The following is a 13,388-nucleotide window of genomic DNA, read 5'->3' on the forward strand; positions in this document are numbered from 1 at the left end:
TAAAGGTAAGAATCTGCCACCAGCCCCAGGGATTCCATATTAGTACTAGTTGTTACTAGGGATGCACCGAATCCAGGATTCGGTTCGGGATTCGGCCAGGATTCGGCCTTTTTCAGCAGGATTCGGATTCGGCCGAATCCTTCTGCCCAGCCGAACCGAATCCGAACCCTAATTTGCATATGCAAATTAGGGGCGGGAGGGAAATCACGTGACTTTTTGTCAGAAAACGAGGAAGTAAAAAATGTTTTCCCCTTCCCACCCCTAATTTGCATATGCAAATTAGGGTTCGGATGTGGTTCGGTATTCGGCCGAATCTTTCACAAAGGATTCGGTGGTTCGGCCCAATCCAAAATAGTGGATTCGGTGCATCCCTAATTACTCATTCCCAAATCTCAGTCTCTGGATTTTGCTTTGGCCACAGAGGGAACCCACCTAATGACAGGAGTCCCCCCAATACTTATTCACAAGGAGGAGGAGGAGGAGGAACAGAAAGCAGCACAGAGGGAAAGGGGCAACTGAAGGGCAGAAAGGGCAATAAGAGCAACAGGCAGAACATAATGTGGGGGTAAGAAGAGAAGATAAAGAAGGAGGGTGACAGGAGGGGGCACATAAAGGAGTCAGGGGGGAATTGAGGGTATGAAAGGGGCACAAAGCCTGGGGCAGTGGCACATATTCCTCAGGGTTAATCTTGTCTCCTGTGGGAGCTCTAGTTCTGCTCTCACCATGCCATTTAACCCTTTTGCTGCTGTTTTACAGGCTTTATCCCCCACCAGCTTTTCCGTCATTGTAGAAAACGTGAATTGCTACAACATGGGGATCATCTGCCGCAAACTGATCTCTATCCATGTCGGACATTCGCTCATTATATTCAACGACGACACCGGCAACCCGGTAACTTTCTCATTTCTGAATATAGAAAACTGTCCGTCGTCAGTACAGAATCCACTGCTCCACTTATTGGCTCATTAATAATTATTCTAATAATATTATTGGTCTATCAATAATTCCCTTTTCCTCTGCAAAACAAACTTGTAGTGAAAGTGTCTGAAATAAATAAGTACTAAGTGTAGAGCTCCACCTGCTGTCTGACTCTTGTACTGCACTGTCCTGTGCCCACACACATTTCTCATTAATACTAATTATGTTCCTATCAATAGAAATGTGTAATTATTACCTGATAGAGACCAGAACAAAACGAGCTGAATATTAACCAATACATTTGCCCCCTCCCTCGCAGAGCTCCGCCAGTGTCCTGAATAAGAGGCAGAACATCCACATCTGGCAGGCAGGATTCTTCACATTTGTACATTTTCCTGCAGAGCAAATTACTCTTGTCTGGGACCAAAGAACAACCATTCACCTGCAAGTTGGCCCACAGTGGCAGGTAGGTCCATCCAGGGGCCACTCAACTCCAGGAACAAAGAGGCTTCATTTTGGCTCAGTGTTACCCTATTCTCTGGGGCACCTGCTCCTGCGCTGTTCTAAGAGATGGTCAAAATACAATGTTATAATCCATGTATAATAGAGCAATAGTTTCCCTTTAATATCACACAGACACAATATTGGGGTTCCTATCAATCTAAGGAATCAGCTGAGTGTGTAACAATAATACATTTATATTTATATCTGCCCTCCCCCTTTCTACATACCCCTCAACTGACTGAGCTCATATCACACAGGGGAGGAGGAGGGATATTTCCCCTTTAATATCACACAAACACAGTATTGGGGTTCCTATCTATCTGAGGAATCAGCTGAGTGTGTAACAATAATACATTTATATTTATATATGTCCCCCCTTTTCTACATACCCCCAACCGACTGAGCTCATGTCACACAGGGGAGGAGGAGGGATATTTCCCCTTTAATATCACACAGACACAATATTGGGGTTCCTATCAATCTGAGGAATCAGCTGAGTATGTAACAATAATACATGTATATTTATATCTGTCCCCCCCCCCTTTTCTACATACCCCCCAACTGACTGAGCTCATGTCACACAGGGGAGGAGGAGGGATATTTCCCCTTTAATATCACACAGACACAGTATTGGGGTTCCTATCAATCTGAGGAATCAGCTGAGTGTGTAACAATAATACATTTATATTTATATCTGTCCCCCCCCCCCTTTTCTACATACCCCCCAACTGACTGAGCTCATGTCACACAGGGGAGGAGGAGGGATATTTCCCCTTTAATATCATACAGACACAGTATTGGGGTTCCTATCAATCTGAGGAATCAGCTGGGTGTGTGTAACAATAATGCATTTATATTTATATATGTCCCCCCTTTTCTACATACCCCCAACCGACTGAGCTCATGTCACACAGGGGAGGAGGAGGGATATTTCCCCTTTAATATCACACAGACACAGTATTGGGGTTCCTATCAATCTGAGGATTCAGCTGGGTGTGTGTAACAATAATACATGTATATTTATATCTGTCCCCCCTTTTCTACATACCCCCCAACTGACTGAGCTCATGTCACACAGGGGAGGAGGAGGGATATTTCTCCTTTAATATCACACAGACACAGTATTGGGGTTCCTATCAATCTGAGGAATCAGCTGGGTGTGTGTAACAATAATGCATTTATATTTATATATGTCCCCCCTTTTCTACATACCCCCAACCGACTGAGCTCATGTCACACAGGGGAGGAGGAGGGATATTTCCCCTTTAATATCACACAGACACAGTATTGGGGTTCCTATCAATCTGAGGAATCAGCTGGGTGTGTGTAACAATAATACATGTATATTTATATCTGTCCCCCTTTTCTACATACCCCCCAACTGACTGAGCTCATGTCACACAGGGGAGGAGGGATATTTCCCCTTTAATATCACACAGACACAATATTGGGGTTCCTATCAATCTGAGGAATTAGCTGTTTGTGTAACAATAATACATGTATATTTATATCTGCCCCCCCCCTTCTATATACCCCCCAACTGACTGAGCTCATAACACACAGGGGAGGAGGAGGGATATTTCCCCTTTAATATCACACAAACACAGTATTGGGGTTCATATCAATCTGAGGAATCAGCTGGGTATTTGTAACAATAATACATGTATATTTATATCTGCCCCCCCCTGTTCTATATACCCCCCAACTGACTGAGCTCATGTCACACAGGGGAGGAGGAGGTATATTTCCCCTTTAATATCACACATGCATGGGGGGATAATTCCATGTTATGCCTGTAGGTGGCAGTGTTGTACTGTACTTGCTGTACCCTGAGACCCCTGTTACTTTATCATTTGGCCCCAGTGCAGGAGTTATCTCCATAATTGGGGGGCCCCTGCACTGAACTGATCGTTATGTTTCTATGGAATGTGCAGTTATTGCCCCTATTGCTCATTAGGGGGGTAATAACAGGTTCAGGCCTGTCAGATATAAAACCCTAATCGTCTCCCCCTCATGTTTCTCCCCAGGGTGAGCTCAGTGGACTGTGCGGGAATTTTGACCTGAAAACGGTAAATGAAATGAGGACCCCCGATAACTTTGATCTGACCAACTCTCAGGAATTTGGAAACAGTTGGGCAGCGGTGGAGGTAAAAGGTTTTATTAATGTTGGGTCAGACATGGGGCAAATAATGTGCAGAACTGCCCCAAATAATCTCTGTGCGACATTAATTGCCCTCGTTATTCTGTATATGCCCAGGCCTATATAATAACACGTTCGCCCGAAATCTTAAAAAACTCGCCATGATCCCGAGGGGCTTCCCAAATTAGATCAATTAGATCACAGATATGGAAAAAAAGTGCATTTATTGGAGTTTCACATCACATGTACTAATATGGACAGATTCGCCCTAAACATAAATATATATTTTTGTTATATTGCCAAGTCTAAGGAGAAGATTTATTAAAGGTCAAGGTGAATTTTCAAATTCAAATTTCGAGCTATATTTTGTGTACTACAACTAGGGAACTTGATGGACTATGGACTATGTTACTATGTAGGGAATAGTCCAAAATCGATTTGAATTTTAAAAAAATGTGATAATTCAAATATCGAAATTTATCATGTACTGTCTCTATAAAAATTCGACTTCGACCATTCGCCATCTAAAACCCGCCGAATTGCTGTTTCAGCCTATGGGGGACCTCCTAGAACCTATTTGGAGTCAATTGGTGGACTTTGAAAAATCAACGTTTTTTTGGGAAAAACAAATCGAATTCGATCGTATGCGCTATTAATTTGATTCATATGATTTGAATTTGGTCGAATACGGACCTATGAGACCGAAAACTGATCTATGCGGTCAAAAAAAAAAACATTTACTTAATTTCGGTTGGTCTTTTTGAATTCGAATTTCGAAGTTTTTCAAATTCGAAATTCGACCCTTGATAAATATGCCCCTTATTGTTACTATGGGGGTGGGGGGTGGGATTCACCCTAGTGCAATAATCATGGAACCAATCAGCAGTTACTGCACTTAGATTAATGCAGGTCACTGCATATCATAGGGGATATCCCTTTAAAAATGAGCCCAAAACTGAGGTCTGTACTGCAGGGACTGCTCCATACACTGCTTGGAGAGGGTGTACATGGTGTAGTAGAATGGGAGCCCCAATGGGTTCAATAGTGTGTGCATTGGGCAGTGTGGGACTCATTGGGTTAAAGCGAGTCTCTTCCCTCCCCCACCCAGTGTGCTGACAGCTCAGACATTAGGAACCCCTGCAACATGAACCCCCTGAGAGAGCCCTTTGCTAAGAAGGAATGTGCCGTCCTGATGAGTGAGCTGTTTGAGGCCTGCCATCCAGTGGTGAGTAAAGGAACTGCAGCTGCTTCTCAGTATTTATATTGAAGTGTTGTTTGTTGTAGTTGCGCTTGTTCCACCTGTAGTTTTATTGGTGAGCAGAAACATGACACAATCTCCCTGTATCGATAGATTTAATGGGTGACTGGATAACATGGAGAATAATTGTAGGGCACATATTTATCCCCCCTGTTGTTCCTCTCGTGGCTCCTTGCAGGTAGATGTCACATGGTTTTACTCCAACTGCCTGTCGGACACGTGCGGCTGTAGCCGAGGGGGTGACTGCGAGTGTTTCTGCACCAGCGTTTCTGCCTACGCACATCAGTGCTGCCAACAAGGAGTTGCCATTGACTGGAGGTCCCCCAGGCTGTGCCGTGAGTATTTATATGGGGGCCCTAATGTGACAAACACAGTCCTGCCCTGGGACCCCCCGTCTTTCACACAAATCATTAGTTCCATCCCGGGGGACAAGCCGTTCTATGACTTTGGCTACTGCTGAATATGTTTCCTTATTATTCCTGTTTATTTACATTTATCTTATTTTCCCCTTTTTAGCGTACGACTGTGAATACTTCAATAAAGGTACGTTTGCACGAAAATACACCCGCCCTTTGCTCCTCTCTTGCCCCAATGGCATCACATCATTTCTATCTGTCTGTGGCTTCATTCAATGTACTGAAATGTTTCCTTCAGTCTCGCTCTCTTATTCCCAGAGACCCCCCATCTTTTAGTGGTGTCAATGGGATGAAGGCTCCCTGGTCCTGCTGAGACTCAAATCTCTGCCATAAAGCAAGACAGGGCTGCTGATGTAATATCAGAGTTATGGCTGAATCTGTCACTAACTAAATGTCATTTTTCTAGTTCTAGGGAAAGGGCCTTACAGACTGGTCACTTACTTGGACCGGAGCCTGGTGCTTGGAACCCGACCAGAGGACGGGGGAGTCTTTGCTATGAGGGGAGGCGATTCTATTGCAGGAGGCTCAATACATTTCATGCTGACCCCCGGCCTCTACAAACCCAGGGCCCACGGTACGTTCTGGATCCCATAGGGAAACATCTGTAATATCTCTTGTAACGGCCTGACACACAGTTATGCACAAACCCACTGCAGATTCCTATGGATATTCATTTCGGACTTCTGAGCCCAAATAAATAAGGGCCCCTGGCTGTGAGGGAAGTTCTAGGGGCCGTGTGATTATGGTGTAAGGTGGGATATTACCCAGAATCCCTGGCTGTGAGGGAAGTTCTAGGGGCCGTGTGATTATGGTGTAAGGTGGGATATTACCCAGAATCCCTGGCTGTGAGGGAAGTTCTAGGGGCCCTGTGATTATGGGGTAAGGTGGGATATTACCCAGAATCCCTGGCTGTGAGGGAAGTTCTAGGGGCGGTGTTATTATGGAGTAAGGTGGGATATTACCCAGAATCCCTGGCTGTGAGGGAAGTTCTAGGGGCGGTGTTATTATGGTGTAAGGTGGGATATTACCCAGAATCCCTGGCTGTGAGGGAAGTTCTAGGGGCCGTGTGATTATGGTGTAAGGTGGGATATTACCCAGAATCCCTGGCTGTGAGGGAAGTTCTAGGGGCGGTGTTATTATGGAGTAAGGTGGGATATTACCCAGAATCCCTGGCTGTGAGGGAAGTTCTAGGGGCCCTGTGATTATGGGGTAAGGTGGGATATTACCAGAATCCCTGGCTGTGAGGGAAGTTCTAGGGGCGGTGTTATTATGGAGTAAGGTGGGATATTACCCAGAATCCCTGGCTGTGAGGGAAGTTCTAGGGGCCCTGTGATTATGGGGTAAGGTGGGATATTACCCAGAATCCCTGGCTGTGAGGGAAGTTCTAGGGGCGGTGTTATTATGGAGTAAGGTGGGATATTACCCAGAATCCCTGGCTGTGAGGGAAGTTCTAGGGGCCCTGTGATTATGGGGTAAGGTGGGATATTACCCAGAATCCCTGGCTGTGAGGGAAGTTCTAGGGGCCGTGTTATTATGGTGTAAGGTGGGATATTACCCAGAATCCCTGGCTGTGAGGGAAGTTCTAGGGGCCGTGTGATTATGGTGTAAGGTGGGATATTACCCAGAATCCCTGGCTGTGAGGGAAGTTCGAGGGGCGGTGTTATTATGGAGTAAGGTGGGATATTACCCAGAATCCCTGGCTGTGAGGGAAGTTCTAGGGGCGGTGTTATTATGGGGTAAGGTGGGATATTACCCAGAATCCCTGGCTGTGAGGGAAGTTCGAGGGGCCCTGTGATTATGGGGTAAGGTGGGATATTACCCAGAATCCCTGGCTGTGAGGGAAGTTCTAGGGGCGGTGTTATTATGGAGTAAGGTGGGATATTACCCAGAATCCCTGGCTGTGAGGGAAGTTCGAGGGGCGGTGTTATTATGGAGTAAGGTGGGATATTACCCAGAATCCCTGGCTGTGAGGGAAGTTCTAGGGGCGGTGTTATTATGGGGTAAGGTGGGATATTACCCAGAATCCCTGGCTGTGAGGGAAGTTCTAGGGGCGGTGTTATTATGGGGTAAGGTGGGATATTACCCAGAATCCCTGGCTGTGAGGGAAGTTCTAGGGGCGGTGTTATTATGGTGTAAGGTGGGATATTACCCAGAATCCCTGGCTGTGAGGGAAGTTCGAGGGGCGGTGTTATTATGGAGTAAGGTGGGATATTACCCAGAATCCCTGGCTGTGAGGGAAGTTCTAGGGGCGGTGTTATTATGGGGTAAGGTGGGATATTACCCAGAATCCCTGGCTGTGAGGGAAGTTCGAGGGGCCCTGTGATTATGGGGTAAGGTGGGATATTACCCAGAATCCCTGGCTGTGAGGGAAGTTCTAGGGGCGGTGTTATTATGGAGTAAGGTGGGATATTACCCAGAATCCCTGGCTGTGAGCGAAGTTCTAGGGGCGGTGTTATTATGGAGTAAGGTGGGATATTACCCAGAATCCCTGGCTGTGAGGGAAGTTCGAGGGGCGGTGTTATTATGGGGTAAGGTGGGATATTACCCAGAATCCCTGGTTGTGAGGGAAGTTCTAGGGGCCGTGTGATTATGGGGTAAGGTGGGATATTACCCAGAACTCCTTGCAGTTGACAGAAAGCCTGATAATTCCATTAGAACAGACCCATTTGATGGCTGGGGTGACCTGCTCGTTGGTTAATATGAGGATTAAATGTTTCGCAGACCGTAACCTGGTGTCTTTGGAGATTGCGGATCGGCCCAACTACTTCCTGCACGTCGGAGCGAACGGAACCCTCCATGTTGCTAAGTGGCAGAAAAGTGAGGAGTTTCACAGCAGATCCACGTTTGTGATCCACAAGAACACATGGATTGCCGGGTACAACGCCTTCGAGAGTTTTGCCAAACCCGGGCACTTTGTTCGCATCACGGCGTCGGCCGTATTCCTCACCAAATATCACCATTCTGTGGCCTTCAGGCTCTCCACCATCTTCCGCTTAGCAGGTGAGTGGGCTGCCTGGGGCACATGGTGCTCATTAAATACCCCCAATAGCACACATTAACCCTTGCTTAGTATTAGAACAGGGACATTAATAGTGGATTATTCTGAAGAGCCGAGGGTGATCTCCTTTTACAGACACACAGACGTTCATTTCAGCCAAATAAACCCCACTTTCCAGTCTCACTGGTCTGTCTATAAATGCACATGATGGAGGCCCAGATGCTCAACTGAATTTGGGAACCTCCCACAGCTCTAATGCTCTGGGTCCCCTTCCCTAAGCTCTTCTATTATGACCTGCCCCCTTAGGCTCACAGTGTCATGCAACCCCTGCCTCACATTTTCCCATTGGGAAGTGATGGATTGAAACCTCATTGCTTTCCAGAGAATCTGTGCCCTGCCCACTACGGAAAGCAGATGCATATCAAGTCCCAGAATCCATCACTTCACAATGGAACGAGATGAGGGATGGGTTTCATGACACTGTGAGCCTAAGGGGTGGAAACTGGTCCCAGCAAATGCACAGACATATGTTTTATCCCCAGGACAGATGCCCCTTGTACTCCCAGTGGCCTGGAATCCAGTTTCATTGGGTGCCCCTCTGAGTAAAGAGATGCAGCTAGAGCCATAGGGGGTGCAGGTTAGAGGGGTCCCTACATGCCAGTGTGACGGTATTTGCCCAACCATCTGAAATGCCAGCGCTTGTTTGTTTGTTCCTGAGACCTTTCCTTGCCCCATTCTTCTCTCCCCGACGTTCCCGGCTCCTCACTTACAGTCCGGCATTTCCAATAGTCAGCAAATGCCCAATCTGACTTTCCCTGCACCCTGGGACTGGTGTCAATTTTCCAGTAAGTCAAACAAATGGCACAGTATTTTTAGCTGCAGTAATTACCCAGTGCTGGGGGGGGGGCGAGCTCTGAAACCACTCAATTCCTCCCCTTGTTCCATCCGTACAAAGCACCGGCCAGAGCTCAGTGGCCATACAGTAAATTGTATATGAGATACTCGTGTGTTACTATTGCTCTTAATCATCTGTCACTGAACATCCAAAGGATAAACCTTAGGAAACTGTGCCGGCACCTTTATAACAGTCAGTGGTAGGGTGGGCATTAGAGGAGAGGGCACATTGTACGATAGGAATCCTTGTAGCTGGCTGTGAGTGGCACGGGACCTGTGTATATGGTAATAAATCATATTGTGCCAATACTCCAGCTCCTCTTATTCTCCTATATACAGAGAAATGTGGCCTATTAATAGGGCTGTGCCAGAAATATGCTTTATGTTATATATTCCATTCCAGGATGGAGGGGCACATCTCTCCCTCTGACATGATGAAGATGGATTTCTATTTTGGGCTTGTTGTGCTAAGCACATATTTCCTCTGGCTTCCCAGTAATATGTCGACAGAAATAATCCTTCCTTTCCCCTGTGTTGTCACATCTGAGCCTTTCTTACAGACCCCCCCCCCCGCACTAGCCCCCGGCCCCTGAATTGTTGCCTTGTGACAGGTGCAACGAGACTCAGATGGAGGAAAGATCACTGTTAGGCCTGGCACCCCAATATACAGGTCACTCCCGAGTTGCACCAACGTCTCCTCAGCTATGGAGACATAGCAACATACTGGTGCCTGGGGGTCCTGAGTGTCGCCCACCTTCTCACAATGACAGTCCCATTGTATTGTGTGTGTCACACCTATATGCCATACTCTCTCTCTCTCTCTCTCTATATATATTTATATGTCAGTCCATCAGTGGTTCAGCACTGCCAATTATGTGATTCAAATGATTATTTCATCATGGTGCATGGCAGCGTAGTAAAGGCCCCAGCAGGCTCCTGAATGTTGGAATTTGGGGTGCTGATCCTTTGAAGGACTTATAACAGTTACACAGTTGATGTAGCACCCACATTAGAGTGCAGACACATATGTCTACATTCATAGTGACCTTTATTATCTGCGTGTGTAAATCACAATGATGTTCCCTTTATCCTCTGAGTTTGTCCCCTGTGCCCATCACCTGGTGCTTCATAGTAAATATGGCACGTGGCATTGTGGGTATATCTGTGCCGGGATGTGAGTGGTTAATGGTTCCAAGCAACTGGGGACATTGCCAGACAAATAGTCACCTTCCTTTTACTCTCAATGACGCTCCAAATGAATCTTCATGTTTCTAGAGTCAAATTCAAGGACCGGCTCTCGCCCAATCTGTGAGTGGCGCTACGATGCCTGTGGCAGCGCCTGCTTCCGCTCCTGTCGGGATCCACTAGGGGAATACTGCCGGGACGTCCCAAAGTGAGTTTCTCAGTTCTTTTCCCCTGCAGCTAGTTCCTATAGTAAAATAGTAAAGACAAAGTCCATCAAGTTCAGCCTTAAATCTGTATATAACCTGCCTAACTGCCAGTTGATCCAGAGGAAGGCAAAAAAACTCTTTTGATTGAAGCCTCTCCAATTTGGGGAAAAAATTCCTTCGTGACTCCAAGATGCAATCAAACGAATCCCTGGATCAACTTGTACTATGAGCTAGCTATCTTGCATAACCATGAATGATCTATCACTTTATGATCATTTGACATTGATTTGCTCTATGAGCGGAAATGGTGGCACATTAGAAAGCCCTGATGCCTCATAGATCTGAGGAGAACTGGTAGAGATCTCCGACACGAACCAAAAACATTATTCATTTAATGGATGTGTGTGCGATTGTGTTTGTAGTAAGACCGAATGCTTATGACCTGCATTTTTTCCTCCATAAAAACATGAAATAAACACAGCAGGATTGTTTTGCCACCAATGTGGATTCATGTGGTTTAGTCGCCGTCAGGTACAAGGCACTGTTGTATTATCACAGTATTAAAAGGAAATCATTTTTAAAAGTTAGAATTATATATTTCTGAACTTTCTGGATAAGAGATCACATGTCTGAAGTAAAATCTCTGGGGACCTTTAAAGAGATCACAAATATATACGCTGACCATATCTCAGTTTTATTTACATATATCAGTAATGTAAGGCAAATAAACTGTTATGTTACGGACAACAGGTAACAGATAGTTGATGAGTTATGAAGGTGCAGAAACCGACTGCTTTACTGTTGTATTCCTTCCTTTACAGGTATTTCCTTCTGTATTTCCTTCCCCTGCAGCTATTTCCTACTGTATTTCATAACCTTCTAGATATTCCCACTGCATTTCCTTCCCCTGTAGGGATTTCCCACTGTATTTCCTTCCCCTGCAGCCATTTTCAGCTATATATTTCCTTCCCCTGCAGGGATTTCCCACTGTATTCCTTCCTCTGCAGCTATTTCCTACTGTATTTCCTTTCCCTATAGGGATTCCCCACTGTATTCCCTTCCCCTGTAGGGATTCCCCACTGTATTTCCTTCCCCTGTAGGGATTCCCCACTGTATTTCCTTCCCCTGTAGGGATTCCCCACTGTATTTCCTTCCCCTGTAGGGATTCCCCACTGTATTTCCTTCCCCTGTAGGGATTCCCCACTGTATTTCCTTCCCCTGTAGGGATTCCCCACTGTATTTCCTTCCCCTGTAGGGATTCCCCACTGTATTTCCTTCCCCTGTAGGGATTCCCCACTGTATTTCCTTCCCCTGTAGGGATTCCCCACTGTATTTCCTTCCCCTGTAGGGATTCCCCACTGTATTTCCTTCCCCTGTAGGGATTCCCCACTGTATTTCCTTCCCCTGTAGGGATTCCCCACTGTATTTCCTTCCCCTGTAGGGATTCCCCACTGTATTTCCTTCCCCTGTAGGGATTCCCCACTGTATTCCTTCCTCTGCAGTTATTTCCTACTGTTTTTCCTTTCCCTATAGGTATTCCCCACTTCATTTCCTTCCCCTGTAGGGATTCCCCACTGTATTCCTTCCCCTGCAGCTATTTCCTACTGTATTTCCTTCCCCTGCAGCTATTTCCTACTGTATTTCCTTCCCCTGCACGGATTTCCCCTTGTTTTTCCTGTGATAGGGCCAATCCAGTGTGGGTCAGTTGTACAGGTTCTGTTTGTCGTGGGTCCAGTAAAGGCCTCTCTACAGATAGACAGACACATGGCACATGGGAGGCCTTTTCTTTTATCATTATTCACTTGTGTTTCTATTCAGGGCCACTAAGATCACAATCTGAATATCACTGCCCACGTCCTACTAACAGTTCATTTTATGGGGAGTTGCCCCTTTAATCCACCATGTAGCAGGGCACACACTTTGTATTGCACAGGGGCCTTCTGGGAGATGGACAGACTGACACCTGACCCACAGCAATGATAGGGCCTCTTGAGTAACATTCAGCAGCGTCAACAACAACAAACCAATAAATCATTTCTGCCCCATGATTGGCTGTGCCGGGTGTCACGCACACAAGAATTAGAGGGGGATTATTCCGCTCACTGATATCCCATAATCCCCACCTATCATCAGAGATTTTGCATTACTGTTGCTACTGGTGATACTAAAATAGTTCTTAGTTCTTCTGCTGTCGTCTCACGTCACTTGGGAGCTGCCCTTTAGATTGGCACACTGAATTATTTTCCATGGAGAAAATTGTATTATTGAGAGTATCTTTGTCCCTCCCCCATAAACTGCCATTAGTGCTCTAGTCCCGCCCACAGATTTGCGGTGAGGCCTGGGTTTAGGGTGGCAAAATTGTAGGGGCAGCCACTCAGCTGCATTCTAAGGAGCACTGGGGACTCAAAGCTTCCATGTGCTCCAGTGCTTGAGAGTGCACTAGTGCAGGGGGTTGAACACTAAGAGCCGGCGCTAGGAACATGTGGCCTGGGGGGTTGGCGTGCATCCACAAAGCGGCCCCCACTGGGACCATGAGGCCTTGGAGCACCGATTCCTGAAATCCGGCCCTGCCCGCCCACTATCTGAGTTGGCCACTCCCTTGCATCGGCGCTGGCTAGAAGTTTAAAGGGCAACATAATGAGTGAGATGAGTGCAATCACTTGCTGTTTGTTGCACTGTATTCTGTGTGCCCCTCACTGGGTTTCCAAGTTCATTTTGTGGCTTCTCTTTCAGGGTGGAAGGATGTATCCCCCTTTGCCCCCCGGAGATGGTGCTGGATGAAGTGACAAGGAAATGTGTGTTCTTTGATGACTGTAAGTACTTTCGCTGGGCCTGGCGCCATTACAACGGGTCTATATTATAAATATAT

At 46.4% G+C, this 13,388-nt stretch overlaps 1 protein-coding gene across 1 annotated transcript in view; it reads left to right on the top strand.

The window, feature by feature from the left end:
• otog.L (otogelin L homeolog) overlaps positions 1-13,388 on the top strand; it is a 70,724-nt gene that overhangs the window by 29,718 nt on the left and 27,618 nt on the right. Inside the window, exons 23-32 of the mRNA XM_041589632.1 lie at positions 757-891; positions 1,238-1,384; positions 3,450-3,569; positions 4,671-4,787; positions 4,999-5,155; positions 5,337-5,363; positions 5,643-5,810; positions 7,958-8,236; positions 10,404-10,521; positions 13,253-13,332. Coding sequence (XP_041445566.1) covers positions 757-891; positions 1,238-1,384; positions 3,450-3,569; positions 4,671-4,787; positions 4,999-5,155; positions 5,337-5,363; positions 5,643-5,810; positions 7,958-8,236; positions 10,404-10,521; positions 13,253-13,332 — 1,348 coding nt within the window. The remainder of the gene's footprint in view (positions 1-756; positions 892-1,237; positions 1,385-3,449; positions 3,570-4,670; positions 4,788-4,998; positions 5,156-5,336; positions 5,364-5,642; positions 5,811-7,957; positions 8,237-10,403; positions 10,522-13,252; positions 13,333-13,388) is intronic.

Source organism: Xenopus laevis, chromosome 4L, assembly GCF_017654675.1.
Source record: "Xenopus laevis strain J_2021 chromosome 4L, Xenopus_laevis_v10.1, whole genome shotgun sequence".
Lineage (NCBI taxonomy): Eukaryota > Metazoa > Chordata > Amphibia > Anura > Pipidae > Xenopus > Xenopus laevis.